This window comes from Solanum pennellii, chromosome 11 (genome assembly GCF_001406875.1).
Source record: "Solanum pennellii chromosome 11, SPENNV200".
Taxonomy (NCBI): Eukaryota; Viridiplantae; Streptophyta; class Magnoliopsida; order Solanales; family Solanaceae; genus Solanum; species Solanum pennellii.
Window position 1 is genome coordinate 498,105 of NC_028647.1, and position 14,290 is coordinate 512,394.

Below are 14,290 nucleotides of genomic sequence, written 5' to 3' on the forward strand. Positions count from 1 at the left end.
CCGTCGGGCCGGGGGCGTCCCCGCCCCCCCGGACCCCCAGGCCAGGGGGCGCGTCGCCCCCCTGGCCCCCCCGACTCGCTGACCGGGCAGCGAGACCCCCGTCCTTTCTGTTTGTAACGGGTCCAATTCAAGGCATTCAACAATTATAATTTTAACATCTATAAAAATCTTTACTTTTTACAAATATAAAATTGAAAAGGTCGTTTTCAATTTTCATCCTATATTAACACAAAGATTATGTATACACTCATATATTTCATAGGAATTGAACGTTAAAGTTTATGATTTAAAAACGATGCTATTTTATGGGGGTTCAAATGAATTAATTGGAGGGAATCATATTGTATTTTTATTTAATAATAAGGACAAGTACATAAGTAAAGATCTTATTATTAATGAAATATTTACAATCAAATGGACATATATAGAAAGACATACTGTAGCTAAAATATATATTATACACTACATATACATTTGTTATACATTTCTAACTATTTTATGTATAACATTGATTATACGCGTCGAATACACAGTACTCAATATAATACATTTATTATATTCTTCATATACACAATACCTAATACTTATTATATAAATTTTTATCAATATATTTTTCATACAATATATACATATTATACATTTTATCTAGGCTATATTTGTACCAAATGATCATGCAGCGCTGTCATGGAGGAAGGATAAAGGACCCTTGGCTTTTGCTTTCACGATAGAAATATCAGAGTCACGCCAAAAAATATAAATTCGATCAAATTTGAAAAAAGCAAGTAAGGATACTAGATAAATGTTGTCGAGGGAAGTTTCAATTTACTAAATTTGATGATTTTACAATGTCCATTCATGGAGTTGACAACAATAAGCTACATGGAAAGGGTTGCAACCAAGAAAAATCACAAAAATTTTATGTAATTAACGTATACTAATTGTATGATATATATGTGTAGAATTTGTTTGTATACATTAGAACCTAAGTATATGATGGTTATACATTTGTTATACATATTAATTAGTGTGAAGGGTTACATGACTACGACGGGTATCAGAAAGAATGTATAAATATGCATGTAAATTATATTATAATGCATATACATTAGTGTTTGTATAATTTGTGTATACACTATATTTATGCACTATACATAGTGTATAATGCACTATGCAGTACGTATACAATATATATAATATGTATATAATGTGAATGATTAGTATATCTTGTATATAATAAAATTATAATTTATTTTTAAGAGGTGTGGTTGAAACATTGTGGTGGTGGAGTTAAGGAGGTGCGGTGGGGGTAGTTTGGAGGTGGAGTTGTGGAGGTGATGACGAACAAATGGTGGCTCCGGTGATTTTGTTTTTGTGTACGTGATATAATAGAATGACAGATAGTGAAAGAGGAAATTGTGGATGATATATACAAAATATTGTTACTATAGTTTTTATGACAACAATATATTTGTGTGGCATATAAAGGAAATCTGGATAAAGCGAAGTTTACACTAATTTTATTGTTATTTACACTAAGCAATTAGTTACCTATAGCAATAATAACTATATATGTATACCAATACAGACGTTTGACAACTATATATATATATATATATATATATATATTAATATAATTTCTTATCCTTATATAGATAAAATCTCAAAGATTACCACTTACAAATAATTAAGTCTAAAGATTTTGATCAATATCCTCAAAATCATGGTGAAAGTAATAAATTAGACCAGATTTATTGCCTTTGATAAATCGAGTTTACCCCGCAAGAATCAATTTATTTACTAATAATTATTGACAAAATTAGTCAACTAATTATATTTTTCCTTAGTCAACAAAAAATTAATTGCTTATAATATATTATTTATATATATGATATATATATACAAGGCAAGTAATTAATTATTTAAACATATATAAATAATAGTCATTGGTCATAAGCTAAATAACAAATTTTCTTTTTTACAACACTTATCATAAGAGAGGAATATTTTTCTTTATTTTAAGATAATGGGAATTAGGAAGGGAAATAATGTTTTTTATCCCATGATAGCATCATTTATAATGATTTTAATGTTTTCTTCTTTGAAATCAATAAATTGTGCTAAAACAGATGATGATTGTTTTATTAATTGTGTTAGGAATTGTCCTTCTCAAGATTATCAATGTTATGATCATTGTGGATGGAATTGTCCACATGATATTCTTGATAATTCTGATTATTGCAATATTGGATGTTCTTTTCGTCATTGTTCGAAATTTTATATACGTTAAGTATCTAGTTCTTTTAATGTAATGTTTTAATTTTTTACTTTTTTTTTTTAGACTATTAATTTTTATTTGAATCGAAAGATTGTTTTAGACTAATTACTAACCGAGAATGTTATTATTGCAGAACCAGACGAATGGCGAATTTGTAGAGCTAAGTGCGCCACCAATATTTGCAACCTTAAGGGAAATTAATATTTAAAGTGAACACAAATATTTACGTTATTATTATTATCGTCATCTGAATAATGTTTCTCTCTATTGAAACTTTTTGTGTTTTTGGTTCTTAGTTTTTGTTATTTTTAATGTGTGTTTATTCTCATTATGAAAAAGGGTAATGGTCCATTTATTAAAAGAGGAATTTTGATAAATAATTATAGTTTTGATCATAATTATAAATGATAATTGATAGTTATAATATTTCCTAATTATAATTCATAATAATAGTGAGAGATGAGTAGTTTATATCTCAAATTTCATCAAGATACACATTTAAAATCTTCTCCTTTCGAATCTAAATTTTGCTTGTCTCTTTTCTCTTTCTCAATCTCATACACAAATACAATCTCACACATAAATACAAATATGGAAATTAACTTTGAAACTTAAACACAAACATATAAAATTGGTATTTTGGACTAGTTCAATTAAAGTAATTTTTGAATAGATCTATTTCGATGAGCCTACACTCAATTTGATGCCTCTATTCATGTTTCAATTATAGTGAAATTATTTTCTTAATTTAGAAATTACTATTCATTTAAATAAGTATTCTTTTTTGTTTTTATCATTTATATTTCCACATTGTGAGTTCAAAGTTTTTTTTTTAAATAATTCATCAAATGGCCAATGTTTGGTGTTATGACCACAAATTAAAGAGCATGCCTAGACAAAATATGTTTGGTACTTCAATTAATAAATTGTGGTGGCATGCTAATTACGATGAATGTACTTATATGCATGAACTTTAATTAATCAAATAGGGTGGGCTCTAATTATGATTCTTTACATAATTGATTCCATGTCATTTTACCGTCACAAATCATGATAGAGCGATAATACTTTTTTATTTGTAATTAAAAAATTTAAATATAAAATTTTCTTTGATATATAATGCTTTAATTTACTCTCTGTATGTTACCTTCGAACTAAATTCAAATTAATTGTGTTTCAAAATAAATATCATACACCAAAAGAAAATAATTAATAATAATAGAAAGTTCCTCAACATCTAGTGTTGGAAAAGGCAACATATTGTCCTTTCTATCGTATTCTTCTTAGAATTTAAAATCAATTATGTAAAAATATTTAATTGAATTTAGTTTTTCTTTTTGTGGGATTTATACTTTTTAGGAATATACTAATTAAAATATTTATTATTCATTTATAAGATTCTTGAATATTGTGATTTTAAATATATAAGAATAAGATTATAAATATTTATTATTCATTTATAAGATTATAAAAACTATTACAAGGATGCTCAAATCAGTGTAAAAAGAGACAAAAACAAATTTCTTTTTTCCAGAAAATAATAAAAATGCATCTAATAATTGAAAGTCCTATCATAATATTAGACGTTTTGAATCAAAATATTATTATTTTTTGGTCAGAAAAGATTCCCATAAAATTACTAATTAAAAGTTATGTAAAGGTAAGCAAAGGGACATAAGAAGAAACAATTCAAAAAACTAAATTATATTAAGGTTGGGTATCATATTATAATGTGTACAGAGTATATACGAAGCATATTATTAATTTTGGATGACCATCCTCACTGGAATTTATATTATAATTATTTAGACATGTATAATTTAATTAAGCTGACTTTTAAGAGATACCAAAAAGTTATGACGTTATGAAAGTACATATCATCATTCACTTCATACAATATTAAATCAAAAATAGTTTAAAATATTTATATTGTATTAAAAATTATTTAAAATTATGTTCTATAATTGACCTTATTTTTAATTTTTGGGTTAACAGTGTTCCTCCCTCCCTCTAGGGATACATATTAGTTTATACCAATTCGAAATTAAAAATTTGTGATGAACAATGATTAGTGAATACGTAAAATTTGGTTAAATATTTTTAAAAGAAATGTTAAATGATAATCAAATCTTCACGATATTTTCAAATAGTAAATGTACAATATTACGATTTATTATTTGAATTACTCTCATTTTTCTTTCTCTCTATAGATGAAAAATCATAAACATCATTCATTTACGAAGAATTATAATGACGAACATGATTAACTAAGATATTTGACACATAATTTTATGTACGAATTGTTAGACAATCTGCAAGAGTTGAGCATTAGACGTTTTTAAAACGTACAATTAAATACTTAAAATATAATTAAGCCTCATAGAACTAAGTCCCACCTATTAGCCTCGAGACGTACGTTTTGCTAATATCCAAATACCTATTAAAATACTTTATATGACATCAAATAAATAAATAAATAAAAAAACTTATTATTGTATTTCATATGGATCATTTTATGCTTTGGATAACAATTCAAAGTTGAATGAATTGAAATAATTAAACTGAAATAACAAATATACACACATATTCAATTATATAATTTATATATACATCAATTATAATTTCACGAGCTAATTTTATCAGATCTACTCAAAATATATCATGGAGCTATGGCCGGCAAACATAATTAATTTTTATCATTTTATTTGTAGACTTTTTGGAGTATATGACAAAAATTACCTTTTGGAGTTTTTCTTCATTTGGTGTCATTTTCCAATGGAAGTAATTTAATTTGTTATTAATAAATTAATAATCTGGTTGTTTTCTTGACGTAAAGTGTTAAAAGGAGTAATTATGAACCATTCAATAATAAATTAGTTGTGAGGGTCACATCTAACTTACGTATAAACTTTTTTGATTAAATAAAAAGAATAGATTTGTTGCATTATTAAGAAGCATACAATATTATTTCATTGATAATATATTACAACCAGTCATTTTCACTTTTCAGCAAATGTACATCGATCTTTGACCCTAAAATAATACATGAAACAAAAAAAAAATTGTTTTAATATAATATTCAAATTGAAAAGTCTCAACATTTCGTAAAATAATCTCATATAGTTATTTTATTTTAGTTATCTTATTTTAAAAGTATATATTAAATGAGTAATTTCTTAATAATATGAATTAGTATGAAGAAACTAATATAAAGAGGGACACATTTTTTAAATTATAAATAATCTATATTTACTTTAAATAGGTTTAAAGAATGGTTAGTAAAGAAAAGGAATGATAATTACTACTCACCACTTCAATTTTTATTTTTTTAAAAAGAAATCACCTTCGAAGCAAAGAAATTGTTTGTACTATGTGAAATAATTTCATTAAAGAATAACTAATTACTAATTTATTGGATTATAAGAATATGTATATTTAAAAAATTGCCTAACATGTAATCAAAAACATTTATTTGTAAAAAAACATATGACGATATATGATTATCAATACGTTGACTTAATATGTTTTGACACCTTATTTGCGAACTAAATTTGCTTATTTGATATAATTATATAAAAACTGTGAAAGTTTAGATAGTTTTCACACTTGATAAGTAATCCACATTGTATCTCCCAGTAAAATTCTATTTCAAATCAACTTAATTTCTAATTATATTCAAATCGATCTAATATTCCTTTCCTTTAAGACGAACAAATAAGACAAAAACTACCTTTTGAGAACCTTTCCTATTAGGTTGTCCTTTTCTTAAATGACATGTACTAATTTTAGTATATATCCAATTGGTACAAAAATAAGAAGATGAATGAAATACTTTATTTAGGCTGTGCTTTCTAATTTATAATACACCATTAAAAGCTCTCTTCATGTTTAATTTGCTTCCATGACTCATATATATATATATGAAGGTGGTGTAGTTTATTGTTACATTATCTCGAACTTTGAGAACAAATGTTGCATTTGAGGTTCATGTTATGATTATAACTTTGTTAGATTTAATTTCTACTTCTTATATCTTTCTTTTCATCTAATTTAAATGATATTTACCTTTCTAATTATTATATTAGTTGCTTGAGAGTTTACAAATCACTTCTACCCACTAATTGCATATGTTTCTCTTTATCCACAATGAATTTCTCAATTTATCCTATGCTCATGTTTCCCATCTTTCTCACTTTTTCAAAGCTTTTCAATAAAGTCGTGCCATATTGACTTTTAGATCAAATTAGAACGGCATATGTTTATTCAATTAACTTTCATGATAATTTGAATTTGACCTTCTATTCTTGAGAGTTAAATAAAGAAGAAGGTCAATAAAAAATAATGTTAATCAATCAAAGATCTAACTTATCACCAGACCTCTGTTGTATATATGCAATTAGAACTAATTCGCATCGAATTAAGAATATGAAGACTCTTTCAAAAATTAAAATATACCAAAAAAAAAAAGAAAAAGTAATGCTAGTTGTTAATCAAATCCTTTTTTTCATTTTGTTTGAATCGGGCCAAATAAAAATAAAATGCATTAAAAATAGGAAAAGTGTTTCAACCTTTTAATGGTTTAAGAGCTATACTTGGCTAACGACAAAATTAGGAAGAGATAAAGATGTTCATCCGAACTCCCTCAACTTTGTATATAGATTTTATATCCTCAGAAGCCAAGACTAAAAATAAATTTAATAGTTTACGAGGTTCAAAATTTACCTTGTGTTTGTAAATTCTGATTTCACATATTATATTTTTGTTTTTTAAGTCTCCTTAATGAAATCCTGAAGCTTACATTTTATTTTTCATAAAATTATTGCTATATATTTGAATGCATCAAACAAGATAAGCACATAAAATAGAGTTCAAATACCCCGACCCAAGTTGATTGTAAACTTAAAATAGAAAAATGACAAAATTATTCCTACAAAATGACAAAATTATTCCTACAAGGTAGTTTATGTAAATTTAAACTAGAAACTAGATAATATATATAAATGAATTAAATTGTTGAATAATTAAAATAGAAGTCCCATGTGTCTTTCAAGATTGCAACGAGATCGATTATGCACTTTCTATATCATTTCACAATTATGTAAATCACCTCTTAGAACTAGGAAAGGCCATTTGTTGAATAAGGTACCTTTTCAATGACAATGTTCCTAGAAAAATATAGAGAAAATGAAGGGGAAAAATCACTATTTTTTAATTGAGATTTTCTAATGGAAATGTTTAGCGACTATTTATATAGATAATTTGATTGAATCAGTGAGAAAATAAAAAAAAATGTGTGTTATTCTTAGTATTTCAATGAGAATTTGCTTTTCATCATGTGTTTTTCGAGTAAGCTGGGATAGAAAAATCATATTTTATAACACAAATTTTTTATTGATTCGTGCTGGAAAAGACCTTTATTTTTAGTATTGATTTTGTTTTTATACAAAAATATTTTCATGAAAAATAAGTTGATCTCTTACTTATCTTTTAATGTTCGTTAAATCAACGAAAAAATAAAATTCAAAATGTATAATCTAGCAAAATACTATATGGACGAGATAGAGTTGCGATTGGGGTTAATAGATGACGAGGGATGGGAAAATCAAGTAGTGAGGGTTGACGAGGATGTTTTTCGGGTGAGAAAGAGACAATGAATTAAACTTGAAATATCACGTGCAAACGTGTTTTTCTTAGAAAGTTTTTTTTCATTAAAAAAGAATTATTTTCTCAAAAATATTACTTCATAAATACGCGTGGAATGACTTCGATATCACGATCTATATCAATCCAATCCATTAGTAATATTATGTACTTTAGAGTTAGACATTAAAGCACATCATGTCCGAAGCTTATTTTCTTATATACCTAACCCTAGGGTGTTACAAAATTATATTTATATGATAGCTCAAAAAATATTAAATTAATAATATAATTTTTTTAAAAACTAATAATGAAAAATAAAACAATGAGAAATCAAATTGGGCGGCTACCCTCCGACGCATACATTTAATTAGGGCAGGAAAATATTATTTTTTTTAAAACGTGAATATTTCCATAAACAGAAAAAATATATATATAAAAATAAAGAGTTACATTTTGGACTTGTTTCATGTGTTTTTTTTCTTCTAAATTATAATATTTATATGAAGTGAATGACTAGTACGTCATAACTTTTTGGTGTCTCATAAAAAGTCAATTAAATTAAATTACATGTCTAATTAATTAATATTTTCAGTGAGGATAGTAATCCGAATTTTCATAATATGCTTAGTATATTCTTAGCACACATGTAATATGATAATTAAACTTAACTAAATTTAGTTTTTGAATTGTTTCTTGTTATGTCCCTTTGCTAACCTTGCTTAATTTTTAATTAGTAGTTTAATTGATATATACTTGTGTGAACAAAAAAAAAATTAATAATTTTTCTAATTATTTATATATATAATTACTTTGCTATTTATTGTGTAATTATATCCATATAACATAAAAAAAAGTGAATTGTAGCTATTTATTTTAAATGTATATTAATGTTTGCCATATTTTGTAGTTTTTCCAAAAAACAAAACATTAGAATTATTTGAGATAAAGCTTTTGCTATTTTTGGTTAGTTCATTACTCTTTTCACACTAATTTGGGCATCTAATCTCAATTAATGAATTAATCCACGTGAAATTTGGGCATTTCTAGCAATAATTTCCACACTATTGTCTTATTGAGAACTTTAATTTTTTATAATAATGATTCAAGCTAATGTTATTTTTCATCAATATTCGTGTGTTCTTTCTAACGATTTATCAGAAACAAGTTTTCTACCTTTAAAATAGTATTAAGGTCGATCTGTATATACTTTATCCTACCATAAATATGTTATTATCGTCGTTATGTTTTATGTGTTTGGTTGATAAAAAATTGGTGTACATTAGTGATCTACCATTGAAAATAAAATGCACGCTCTTCCAACTTTAAATTTGTTGTATTAAGATCAAAGTTAATTTAATATGAGGCGTTAGGAGAAAAAATAAATTGATATGAGCCACTAATTGTATTAAGATCAAAGTTAATTATAATATAAAAATTATTTTTGCTTAGTTAAGTTAGTCTGAATCAACCATCAGGTTGCTGAGAATAATTAATCGGTTTTAATTAGGCTAAAAAGTTTTTATTAGACAGAATATATATATATATATATATATATATATATAATATTGACAAATATTATATCGGAAAGGAAGGATAGAAAAAATAAAATTCTCACATGAGACAATTAACAAGTTCATATGATACTTGTACCGTTGAACTTAGACTATGATGAATATGATATCAAAGCTGACTCAAAATAGTACGATTGTGGGATAAACTTCAGAGTTGAATCGTTGAAATCAATAATAAGTAGTTGACATGTTCGGTAAAAGTGCTTATAAGCTAATTTTTATTTAAATGACTAAAATATTCTTAAACTTTTTACAAACAAATATAAAATTAATAGCATCTTTTGTAAATAAAATGAGAAATGACTATGATGTTAATATAATCAAACACGTAAATAAATTAAAAAAATAAAACATATAAATTAATTTAATCAACTTATATGCTTAGCTAAACATCTTCGCAGTTCGATAATTTTAGATTGGTTGACCTTACGAAAAGATGCTACTACCTATTGGTCGAAACCTTGAGATATTATTTTCCAAATATTTTTACTATTTCAGATGAAAAAGTCCAAAAAGATAAAAGAATATTTTAACAAATTAAATGTTTGACTAATGAGAAAATTAATTATACTGAAAAATATTGAAGATGTGTGAAAGATTTATTTTTATTTTATCTCCTAGCTAGTTACTGTTATTGGCATGGCATGGCTGAAATAATGAGTAGTTAAGTGGACAAGAATCAACAATTCCCATTGGTGCACAAGTAAATTAAAAACTATTAATAACTTATAATAATTGTTAATTTAATAACCTCATGTCCTTGTGTAATTAGATCATCAAGAAGTGAGCAATGGAATCAATTAAGTTAGTTTCTTGACTAATAATGGAATCAACTAATCCAAAAAAAAAAAAAACTAATGATACTAAGGTTTCAATGAAGCGGCAAATATTTTTTTGTTTTTAATGAGAATTCTGAGGTTTGAGTTTCAAGTTCTATCAGATACATAGTTATTTTTACATGTTGGGGGCTCTTTGCTCTTTATTTTTCTAATATAAGACTTTTTAACGAATATTCAGATTTAATTTGGTCTAAATATATATGAAGCACCGAATAAGAAAGTAAACTAGTGATGTCTTTTTCTTTTTCATCTCCCAATTAAACTTCATTTTCATGTTCTTGTTAAGGAACAATTAAGAAATATTCAACAATTCTTAGTTTTGTTAGAAATACTCAAACCAAAGAAAAAAGGAATCTTTCTTCTTGTTTTTTTATGGAAAATATTGTGCTCCAATAAAAGCAAAAGTGGTTTGAATTATTCAAAGAATTGAATTCCATTTGCTTTATAAAAAGGATATTAATAAATTTTATAAAATGGTTTAATGGATCTAGCCAATTATCTTAAATCATGGAATATCATTGAAAAATTGGAATTTTGGACTATCAAAAAGATTCCTTGCACTAACCCTAACCAAAAACTATGGAACTTGAGTATAGACACTAAAGATCCAAACTTTTGAGTTATCTATATATATTTAATGTATTTCTTAACACAAATATAAGATCTGATTAAAGCTTTGCTCGAGAAAAAGAAGAAAAGTACCAATATCGACATGTTGCTTCTCTCGATATAGTAGTGAGGAAGGAAAGTGTTCTTCAAATTCGAAGCTAGAACTCCAACCTACTTTGAATGTGGGCTTTTCGTTGAAATAAAATGGACTTAACGTTTTAGCTTTTTAAAGCAATATATGTATGTTATAAATTGACCTAGGTTAATTCCAAAAATAAATCTAGTACAATTACTTACTGATCTATAAAATATCTTAAAAAGAAGGTATTGTGGTAATCAATGTTGGAGGGTGGGGGAAAGGGGGATCTAAGCATTGAACATATTATTAATCTATGCTTATTCAATATTTTTATTTTTATTTTTATATTCCACCATATTTTGTTACTATTATATCATGTGATGTCAATTCTTTACAATTAAGAATTTTGAAAACCAAATAGGAAAAAAAAATAATTTGAAAACTTCTTTGATGAATGTACACTAGACACATCACATTATAAGATCCCTTTATTATTGGCATTGAGTAAATCATTTTTTAAAATTAATTATTTAAAAGTGTCTACTAGGTCAAGTTGCATCTACTCCTACTTTGGAACCCTATTTTTTAATTCCTATTAATATTAGTTTTGTGTATATATAAATCATGTTCCCTAACACTTGGAAATAGAGCTAAGACCTATAGACAAAATCTCCAATTATATTCCCTCTTTTTAAAAAAAAAAATAATTATGGAGTGTGAAAATTTCCAACCAAATTACATTAATCCATATATTGAGTATAGCAACTTAGAGACCACATTTTCTTGGAATAATCCTAGTATTATTAACCCTCAATGTTCAATCCAAGATTTTGTAACTATTGTTAATGATGTTGACATACTAGACTATTTCCCAAATGACTTCGATTTCATCGATGGAGATGTAGACATCCCCCTTCAAAACACGCAACAAGAAATTATTCAGGGAGATACTGAACTCTCGAGAGAGGGTCAAAAATCACGTGTCTGCAATCCTCGTCTTGAATTCCTTCAAGATCACCTCATGGAGGAAACAAGTGTAACTGATCTTCTTCTTATGGGAGCTGAGGCTATTGAAGCTAGAAATCTTGATCTTGCTTCTATAATTGTTTTGAGGCTAAATACAATACTTTCTAATCAAGAAAACAGAGAAAATTCCCCTGTTGAAAGATTGGCTTTGTATTTTACACAAGCCTTGTTATGCAAGACCTTGAATAATTCATCACATGAATTGTTGAATCTTAATCAATATCAATCAGAGTTTACATCTTCAATGACCGCGTTTCAAATGCTTCAAGAAATCTCTCCTTATGTTAAGTTTGCTCATTTCACCGCGAATCAAGCAATTCTTGAAGCAACAAAAGGGAATCAACAAGTTCATATATTGGATTTTGACATCATGGAAGGCATTCAATGGCCTCCTTTGATGGTTGATTTGATTGAAAGAGGAAATACAAATTCTTCTCTAAGAATCACATCACTTGTTAGTGATCATTCAAACTCATGTCATGTACAAAAAACAGGCAAAAGGCTTCAAGAATTTGCTAATTCAATCAATCTTCCTTTCATGTTTGATCAAATCCTCTTAGAGGACTTAGAAAAGTTACAAGTTGAGGGTCATAACAACTTAATAGCTAATGTTATGATCCACCAACTTCACATGCCACAAAGGGGAAGTTCACTAGTCAAGACATTTTTTAATGGACTAAGAAAATTGTCCCCTAAACTTGTTGTCTTAGTTGAAGAAGAGCTCTTCAATTTATCAAAAATCTCATCTATGTCATTTGTTGAGTTCTTTTGTGAGGCTTTACATCATTACACAACAATATATGATTCAATTCTTGGAGGTTTTGGTGGAGGATACAAGTTAGCATTAAGGGTCATTGAGAAGGAATTTTTAAGAGTTAGAATTTTGGATTCATTAAGACAATTCCCTAGTGATAAATTAGAAAGGGAAAAATGGAGTAAAGGGCTATATTCATTAAAAGGTTTTAGACAAATTCCAATGAGTTCAAGTAATGTGAGACAAGCCAAGCATTTGGTGAGTTTGTTTAGTGGAGGGTATTGGGTGCAAAATGAACAAAGCAAATTGGCTTTGTGTTGGAAATCAAGGCCTTTGACAAGTGCTTCCATTTGGGTTCCTATATCATCAAGTTCTAGTCCTTCAAGTTCAATATCTTTTTAAATTTTTTTTGTAATATAAATTTTGGAACATTATATTTCATGGGAATTAATTAGATTTGGAGGTTATTGAAATATTACAATGTAAATATAGTGAAGTTAGTTTTGGGGAAGGTTGAGTAAATGAGATTGTATTTCTTTGATTATTTCTCAGTGGGTTGTTAGCACACTTGAAATTATTTTTCTTATTTTTACTTGAAAAAAATTAACAATAATAACAAAAATAAATCTTCTGTAATTCATGAGCTGGAAATTGGAGACGGTGAGACAATGCACATCTTATCTCTTACCTTTGTGGAGCAGAAAGATTATTTCCGATTGATAATCCCTCGACTCAAAAGAGAAGCACTATTCGAAGTATGGTCGCAAGATAATAAACAACAAATGAGAAAGTAATTTTAATTTCTTTTTACTAATTAAACATGCTAGAATTATAAAATGTTTTTCTCTATACCGAACACATCCTTTATACTAATGTTTATTCCCTTACATATATCTATCAATCATGAGGTGTGTTACGAAGATCCGATTCCTCTTCATTTTTAACTTGTTATTATCTCATGTACAACTGAGCAACAATTGTCATATTACAATATTAAGGTCTAAATAAAATTAATTCAACAAGAACTTGGATGTTTCCCTTAAATCAATAATTACAAAAAAAATGTAGTTTGAATATAAACATTTACCACTTAAATCATGATTAACAGGATTTTATTGATCCACATTGGGCTAAAATTTGATGGGCTTAGTTCATTTAAAACATGGTCTGGGCCAATAGGATCCTCATCTTGGAGAAAGCTAAACGGGCTAACTGCGAAGTGCACAAATATATCACACACATATGTATCACTATGTATGTATATATTAAATCAGTTAAATGCGGACACTTTTTCTTCGAAAAGTTATATCGGGTAGATAGATTATTTCTTTTTATGTATATACATATTACATCTCGAGATCACTCGACTTCTTCATTAAAATTGTGTGGTGTGTATCGTAATATATATATATAGATTATTTCTTTTTATGTATATACATATTATGTATCGAGATTGCTCGACTTCTTCATTAAAATTGTTGGTGTGTATCGTAA

The 14,290-nt window shown here is 26.7% G+C and overlaps 1 protein-coding gene across 1 annotated transcript; it reads left to right on the forward strand.

Annotated features, from left to right (window-relative positions):
- Positions 1 to 11,725: 11,725 nt before the first annotated feature.
- Positions 11,726 to 13,198, forward strand: LOC107004395 (nodulation-signaling pathway 2 protein-like). Its single transcript, XM_015202598.1, has one exon. The coding sequence runs from the start codon at positions 11,726 to 11,728 to the stop codon at positions 13,196 to 13,198; it is 1,473 nt and encodes a 490-aa protein (XP_015058084.1).
- Positions 13,199 to 14,290: the final 1,092 nt, after the last annotated feature.